At 56.1% G+C, this 8,433-nt stretch overlaps 1 protein-coding gene across 1 annotated transcript in view; it reads left to right on the top strand.

Annotated features, from left to right (window-relative positions):
• Nucleotides 1-696: 696 nt before the first annotated feature.
• Nucleotides 697-8,433, top strand: part of SECTM1 (secreted and transmembrane 1) — a 20,503-nt gene continuing 12,766 nt past the window's right edge. Inside the window, exons 1-4 of the mRNA XM_073885963.1 lie at nucleotides 697-754; nucleotides 960-1,044; nucleotides 1,111-1,290; nucleotides 4,931-5,052. Of these exons, the coding sequence (XP_073742064.1) occupies nucleotides 697-754; nucleotides 960-1,044; nucleotides 1,111-1,290; nucleotides 4,931-5,052 (445 nt within the window). The remainder of the gene's footprint in view (nucleotides 755-959; nucleotides 1,045-1,110; nucleotides 1,291-4,930; nucleotides 5,053-8,433) is intronic.

The raw sequence follows: 8,433 nt of genomic DNA on the forward strand, positions 1-8,433 counted from the left end.
AAGTAAACAGCTGATTAGAGGGAGGATCTGTGTTGTTGGAACAGAGCAGTTAAAGAAACCAACAAATACTGAGGACATCAAAAGGGATGTGCTACCAGACGGCCGTGCCTTGCAGGGTGAGGGTCCTGAGGGGCAGGTCTGATCGCCCGCTCCGCATCACCTGCACCCTAGCAGGGCTCAGGGAGGGCTCCCTGGGGTCTGGCAGCGGGGCTCAGGCCAGGGCCCCACCCTCCTGCTGCCCGGGAGCAGGGGAAGGCCAGGCTGGCTCAGGGATATGGGCCAGACCTGCACTCCCGCCTTCCCCAGGGGCCTGTGCCTGCCTCTGTAGCCCCCACACCCCACACGTCAGGCAGGGAGTGATGGGGTGAGCGCTCACTCCTGCACGCCCAGTTGTGCCCAGTCTGGGACAAGATGCCCACGCTGAGCTCAGACGGACTGGAACAAGGGGCATCTTGCTATTTGGGGACCAGCTGGAGGCCAAGCAGGGGGCAACAGCTGGACAGGGTAGGGGGCCCTTTGTGCCCTGAGGACAGCAGGGTTGACTCGACCTTCCCACAGCGGTGGAGACCACAGCCCAGGGTGGGAGAGGGGCTGAGGAGGCGGGGGTGGGGGGTCCTTGTGGGGCACCGGATGGTCGGAGTCACAGGTGGGCAGCTCAAAAAAATGGCCCAGGAACTCCCTCAGGGTACACGGAGGATGGAGCCCACCAACCCCATCATTGCCACCCGTGGGGAGAATTACAATCACTATGCATGTGAGTACCAGAAGGCTCCCCCCCAGAGGTGACATCAGGTGTCACCTGATGGTGATTTCGCCTTTCTTACCTACACTTTGTAAATGTTCTATAATGAACACCTTGTCATGACTGCGGGGGAGAGAGGGTTTCAATTTTTAAAATCAGCCGAGGGTGGCCGGCCGGTATTGGTGAGCCTGCCCCTTCTCCTCCACACCCCTTCCAGGCAGAGCTGCCACCCTGACCCCATTCCTGATACCACCTCAGGAAAGTAACATCGAGGTGCAGCTTCTGGGGAAGGATGTGGGCGAGTAAGGATCTCGTCCCTGGTCCAGTCGGCTGTGGCCCAGCTGTGACTGCCTAGGTGTCTGCCCCAGGTCCAGCCCTGGCCAGAACTGGACTGTGAGGCCCTTCAGCGTCTCCCGTCCGGGACCTGTGGCCGCTGATGGGGCCCCCAAACACCTGCGGTCATCCTGCCCTCAGAAGCTGCCGCATCCGAAGGGCTCACAGGAGGACCGTGCGGAAGGAGGAGTTCTGGGCACTGTGGCCAAACAGACGTGTGAGGCATCATCCTGCAGCTCACACACACATTACCTAAAGCAGCCACAAAAATACCCCCAAATTTAGTAAGAAATGTGAACTGCTTATACAAATGATGTCATAATCTGAAGAAAATAAAAAGAGCATTCAGATAAATAGAAAAATGTATGGTCTTGGTCTTGTCTAGGAAGGATCAATATTAAAAACAGGATTCTTCCAGGGGCCCCTGGGTGGCTTAGTCGGTGAAGCGTCTGCCTTCAGCTGGGGTCATGATTGTGGGGTCCTGGGATTGAGCCCCTTGTAGGGCTCCCTGCTCAGCGGGGAGCCTGCCGCTCCCTCTCCCTCCGCTCCTCCCCCTGCTCGTGCGCTCTCTCTCTCTCAAATAAATAAAATCTTTTTAAAAAATGTGAGTCTTTCTAAAGTGAAACTATAAAAACAAAACGCTGTGGTGGCTCAGGACAAAAATAAACAGATGTTTGAGGAAAGAGATTTCACAAGGAAAACAACACGCTGAGCTGTGGATTCCGCCAGAAGCAGAAATAGTACGTGAGTCAAGAATTTACAATTAGTCTTACATTTTAAAACTTTAAAATTTTCTAAAACAGATAAATTATAATTAGATTAAGTTAGACAAAAGAGAACAAGACAATAACAAAGAACCAAGCAACAATCTTGGATGAGAAAAAGAAGGGGACAGAGAGCAGCCCAGGTGTGCTGAGGGGTGAGGCAGCCATTGATAAAAGTGAGATATTGGGGCACGTGGGTGGCTGAGTCGGGTAAGCGTCGGCCTTCGGCTCAGGTCATGGTCCCAGGGTCCTGGGATCGAGTCCCGCATCGGGCTCCCTGCTCAGCAGGAAGTCTGCTTCTCCCTCTCCCACTCCCCCTGCTTGTGCGCTCTCTCTGGACAATAACTAAATAAAACCTTAAAAAAAAAAGTGAGATATTGTCCACTTACCAGAGATGCACCTAACGCCTGCGGACACACAGCAGCTGAAAGGAAAAGTCTGGAAAAGGATCAAGAATATTTTAACCAAAGGGAGTTGGTGTACTGATATCAGACAAAATAGACTCTGAAATAAATTGGATGATCGAAGTGCAGAGGGTCACTGATGATAAAGTCTCAACTTAGCAAGAAGATAGATCAATTTAGAATCTGAAGGCATCCAATAAAATCACTCCCAAATATACGGTCAAGGATTTTGCTAGAACTGCAGGGTAATCGACAAGCCCCCATCATAGTGAGGGATTCCGACCCACTCCTCAATTATCGACAGCTCGAGCTGATCAAAATCGGCAAGTACAGAAGAGGGCATGCTTCCCCACTGACCACCTTGGCATGAGGGGCACCGTCAGGGAACACACGTACATCTCAGGACGCTGGAGGCATATTCACATTGTGGGTCCATTCAGAGATGGGGGACCCAGGCGGTGAATGAAGCTAGAGTGGGGTCACCAGCTGGTAAATACAGGCTTGGGGAGCGTAAGAACACGGTGCTGACCAGTGTTTTCAGCTCGATAGGAAATCACAACTGAAACCCCAAATTCCAGGAACCCAAAGAACGAAAATGAAAGCCCACACATCATGTGATGCAGCCGAAGCTGTGATCTGAGGAAATGGAGGGGATAGGAAATCCTCCAGAGAGGGAGGAAGGGGGAAATGAAGGAGCCGAGCGCCTGTCTGCAGACCGGATCCCAGGACTGTATGAAAATGGGAAGGGTACACACATGGGATATATGTGTGAGTGTTTGTACACACAGAATATTTCCAGAAAGTTAGGAGGACGTGTCCACAGCATCGCCTCTGGAGAATGAAGCGGGGGTCGCCATGAGACACACCAGCTCCTTTCATTGTTCCTTCCTGGAACATCTGAGTGGTTTTGTAAGGTTTCTGTACTACTTCCAAAATAAACAAACTTGGGGCGCCTGGGTGGCTCAGTCGTTAAGTGTCCGCCTCCGGCTCAGGTCGTGGTCCCAGGGTCCTGGGATCGAGCCCCGCATCGGGCTCCCTGCTCCGCGGGAAGCCTGCTTCTCCCTCTCCCACTCCCCCTGCTTGTGTTCCCTCTCTCGCTGTGTCTCTCTGTCAAATAAATAAATAAAATCTAAAACAAACAAACAAACAAACTTATTTCACTTTCAAGATACCTAAGTGCTTTACCTGGGTACACATTTACATCAAACTCCCCAGGGCGTCTGGTTGCATGGGGACAAAAGAGTCTCAGCCCTCAGCTGACGCTCAAGGTCCCGCACCGCGTGGGGCCCTCCTACCCTCCCTCCTGAACAGCCCCATGCCTCAGGGACTTGGCGGTCACCAGCCGCTGCCCAGGAGCCCCTGCTGAGTTGAGGGACCCTGGGCAATGCCAGCTGTGATGGGAAGGAAAGGCCGACTTGGGAGGTGGCCTCAGGGACGAGCCCCTCCTTCAGGTCCAGGGGCAGTGCCTGGGGGGCTGGGGGGGGGGCAGGCACAGAGGCCTAGGGCAGGTGGCATTTAGGTCCCAGGCTGGGTGATCATTTGTGGGGCCTCCCTCAAGAGCTTCGTTGGCCTCTGGGTGGGGGCAGGGGCTTCTGGCCTCTGTACCCCTCCATGGAGGTGCCATCTTCCTGTGAGGATGACCAGCTCTGAGCTTTCTCTGCCCACCAGACAAAGGTTAGTCCTTTGGAACATCTCCCTGCCCTGGGTGTAAGCTCCCAGGACTGTCTGCAGGCCAGATCCACACACCAGCCCCTCAGTGAGGAGGAAGCTGAAGCTTGCAGAGTTTAAACGGGTTGGTCAGTGGCGAGTGGCAACGAGGCGGGTGACCACCTCTGGGTCTGTATTAACTGAAGCTGGGCCCCGGCTGGCTAGCCTTGGAAAGCTGGGCCAGGCTCCAGGACAGCACAAAGGACAAACACCTGGACACCAGCAAAGCTTCCACACCGGTCTCCTTCAAAGACTTAAGGAGAAACTTTCACCTTAGTGATTTTTATAATAACCACCAAAACCATGTGTATGTGAGAAATGAACAAATCCCCACTTCCAAACTTCTCTTTGGGACTGACCTCACACAGGTGCACCCCTGGGACACCTGACCTCGTCCGGGATGTGTCTCCCCACCCGCCGCAGGACCCTCAGTGGGGAGAAGCTGGGAGGAGGGCCTCGTTCTGGCCAAGAGTTAACCAAAAGCAGTTTGACCTTTTAACTGTGTGCCCCCCCCCCCCGCTCCTACTCACTCCTGCCAGCAGCCCCCCTGCTCCCCCCGCCCCCGACTACCTCCAGGTGTAGTCTGGACCCCACTTGCTTTTGAGACAACTCTCAGGCTTCACACGCTCCTGTGCATTCTCAGCGGGGCACAGCTGGCTCTGCGTGTGCGTGCGTGCGGTGCGCACAGGCGAGGACCCGCGGGCTCCCCTGGTCCATGCAGGGAAGCGAACCCACCCACCCCAAAGGAGCATCTGGTCAGCTTTCCTGGAAAAACGCCCCCCGCCCCGGCTGTTTTGCTGTTTTCCTGTTTTCTAATGAAGCGCTTTTAAATAAAGATATAATAAAGAACTACCAAGAAAGTCGTAAACCTTTTCTGTGAATTCAGGGCAGTTCCCAAGACTCCAGTGACTTCCCCGAACTCGGGGTTTCCCTCCTGTATCTAGGACCTGGGTGCGTATCCCGGTTCCTCCTTCCCGCAGCCTCCTCCCCTGGCTCCGCCCTCACCGAGCGCCCGACTCTCCTCTCCGCCCGCAGCGCGCAAAGACCGGCGGCAGCAGCCGGTGGCCCGGGGCAGAGGCGCGCGCGGGGAGCCGGGGCGCAGGTGAGGGCGCGCGCGCAGGGAGTGGGCACGCAGGAAAGGGGCGCACGAGCCGGGCACGTGGCGGGGGCGTCCCGCGGTCGAAGGGCTCCGGGTACTGGGGATGGAGACCCCGGAGCGCTGGGCTGACCCTCACCCGCAGACGTGCGGCCCCGAGTGCCCCGCCAGGGTCCGTGGGCCAGGGAGCAGGGGGCAAAGGGTGCGCGCCGTGGGGGGGAGGAGAAGGGACGGAGGCCGCCGGTCGCACCGGGGACCTGCCTCTCCGCTGCGGACACACAGGCTCGGCTCTTGAGAGGGCAGGGAGGTCGCATCCCGGGCTCCCACAGACCCACACTTACACGCGTGTGCACTCACATTCGCGGACTCACACGCCCATGATGCACACACACTCACACACACACACCGGTAAAAGAGAAATGAGCCGCCTGAGGCTTCCCCGACCCGGGAAGGGGTCCTGCGCCTGGAAAGCCGGGAGAGGAGCCAGTTTCCCCAGAGTGAATTTTTTAGCGGCCCCTTTCCGTGCTCCCCTTCACATTTGGTTTGGCAGCAATCTCTAAATTCAATGCATCACCCACTGCTGTTTAATGATCTGCGGCATGGAAACCACTTGCCAGGCCTGTGGGTAGAGGAGTCAGAGCCCCTGGGAGGCCCTCCTGGCCCTGGGTTGTGACAGTGAGGGTGGGCGGCAGGTGTGCTTTTGGCCCCTCGGTCCAGGGGAGGTGGCTCCGGGGCTGGTAGTGGGGAAGAGGGTTCTCAGAGCAGGAGGCTTGTGCGCCCAGCGGGAGGCCGCCAGGCAGAGGGCTGATGGAAGTGTTTCCCCGCCCAGGCCCCAGGCCTAGAGGACTTTACTGCCCAGCTGGAGACCCCTCCCAGCCCCAGCAGCAGGGGGGTTCCCTCCACCCCAGCTCAGGTTGGGGCTCCACAGCCTTTGCAGGCTGCAGCTGTCTCCCAGAGCGCTTGGTCACCTCCCACACAGCCAGCTCAGCCTCCTGCCCCGGATTTCCATGTAAACTCTGAGCCCCCTGCCGCAGGGGAGAAAGTGGCACCAGCCCCTCTTTGGTGCTGTGGGAGTGGAGGACCCCTACGCACCCCCGGGCCGCTCCCTCAGTTTTCCCTCTTCCCAGACTGGGACAAGTTCCCGGCAGCAACACGCACTTTCCAGATCGTGTCACTGACTCCCAAGGGTGAGTAGCTCCAGAACCCATGAGTCATCCTTGGTCGGGGACCCACAAACGCCGGCTGTATCATTCCCATCCGGGTAGGCAGACGCCGGTCCTGGGGTGATAATCGGAGAGAAACCTGCACCGTCGCGTTCACTTTGCCCTCCAGCTTGCGCCCCACGTTCGGTCCCCCTGCTCCGCACAAGCTTCTGTCTTCTTGCCTGTCCCTTTCCCCGTCATGTCCTGGTCTCCCTCCCTCTGGTTTTTCTCTCCTTTGCTGTGTTGGCGGCAACATTCTTCATACGTATGTCCCCAGTATTGCACGGAACATGTAGTACAAATCTGATACTCAAATGTAACTGGGTGTCTGTATTGTGCCTGGCAAGCCCAGGGAGGAGCCTGTTTCACCAGAGTGAATTTTCTCCTAGTGAATTCCCCAAACCACCTGACTCCTGGGCTTGGTTACTCTTGAATCCAATGCTGAGCAACAGCCAGGGGTTGGGTCAGCCAGGGCCTGGGGGCAGATGGACACAGCCACCACTGGGCAGGAAGAGCTTGGCTCAGTACCGTCAGGGGCCTCCAGGACCCAGTCACTGAGGTCTGGAGGCCCAGCTGGCCTCCCCAGCAATGAGTTTTGCTGTCCAGTGGTCCAGGTCTCATGCTGTGTAAGGGCTAATATCCAGAGATGGCCAGGACTGGGCTCTGTTCGTCACAGACAAATGAATGGGCAGAGCCAGCACACCAAGGGGCAGGAGTTAGACCTCTGCTGCCTTTGGCTCTGTGCCCAGAGAGTGGCCGCCTGTGACTCAGGGCTGAAAGAGCAAAGTCCCTGGAATCACATCCAAACTGGACTCAGACTACCTCCCCACCTCCCAGTAAAAATAGGATTCCCCAGAGCTGAGAGCAGGAGTGCCGAGAGAGGTGGAACAGTGCCGTGAGCAGTGAGGGGAAAGCCCGTCTGGCTCCCTGCCCTGCCCTCTGATCTCTGGACTATTCCAAGGGGAGCCAGCTGAGCTGGAGACTGTCCTCACAGATAAGCCTGGGGTTCAGCATTGGCATCCATGCCACGGGCCCAGCTGAGATCTATGCCCTGATCCAAAGGGAGGACCCCTAGTCAATAATAAAAGCCAGGTGGAGCCCAGGACAGCTGTGGGAGCCCAGAAGGGCTCAGGGTGGCAGGTTGTGCAAGAGGATGTTGGAAGCTTCCCAATCTCTAGTCCAGATCCCCATCTCCAGTCCGGATCCCCAATCTCTAACTCTAGTCCAGATCCTCCATCTCCAGTCCGGATCCCCAATCTCTAACTCTAGTCCAGATCCCCATCTCTAGTCCAGATCCCCATCTCTAGTCCAGATCCCCCATCTCTAACTCTAGTCCAGATCCCCATCTCTAGTCCGGATCCCCAATCTCTAACTCTAGTCCAGATCCCCATCTCTAGACTGGATCCCCCATCTCTAACCCTAGTCCTGATCCCCCATCTCTAGTCCAGGTCCCCAATCTCTAACTCTAGTTAAGATCCTCCATCTCTAGTCCAGATCCCCAATCTCTAACTCTAGTCCAGATCCTCCATCTCTAGTCTGGATCCTCCATCTCTAACTCTAGTCCAGATCCTCCATCTCTAGTCCGGATCCCCAATCTCTAACTCTAGTCCAGATCCCCATCTCTAGTCTGGATCCCCCATCTCTAACTCTAGTCCAGATCCCCATCTCTAGTCCGGATCCCCAATCTCTAACTCTAGTCCAGATCCCCATCTCTAGTCCGGATCCCCAATCTCTAACTCTAGTCCAGATCCCCATCTCTAGTCTGGATCCTCCATCTCTAACTCTAGTCCAGATCCTCCATCTCTAGTCTGGATCCTCCATCTCTAACTCTAGTCCAGATCCCCATCTCTAGTCCAGGTCCCCAATCTCTAACTCTAGTTAAGATCCTCCATCTCTGGTCCAGATCCTCCATCTCTAACTCTAGTCCAGATCCCCATCTCTAACTCTAGTCCAGATCCCCATCTCTAGTCCGGATCCCCCATCTCTAACTCTAGTCCAGATCCCCATCTCTAGTCCAGATCCCCAATCTCTAACTCTAGTCCAGATCCTCCATCTCTAGTCTGGATCCTCCATCTCTAACTCTAGTCCAGATCCCCATCTCTAGTCCGGATCCCCAATCTCTAACTCTAGTCCAGATCCTCCATCTCTAGTCCAGGTCCCCAATCTCTAACTCTAGTCCAGATCC

The sequence above is a fragment of the Callorhinus ursinus genome, unplaced genomic scaffold, assembly GCF_003265705.2.
Source record: "Callorhinus ursinus isolate GAN/ISIS: 27379988/994484 unplaced genomic scaffold, GSC_fseal_2.0 scaffold68, whole genome shotgun sequence".
Lineage (NCBI taxonomy): Eukaryota > Metazoa > Chordata > Mammalia > Carnivora > Otariidae > Callorhinus > Callorhinus ursinus.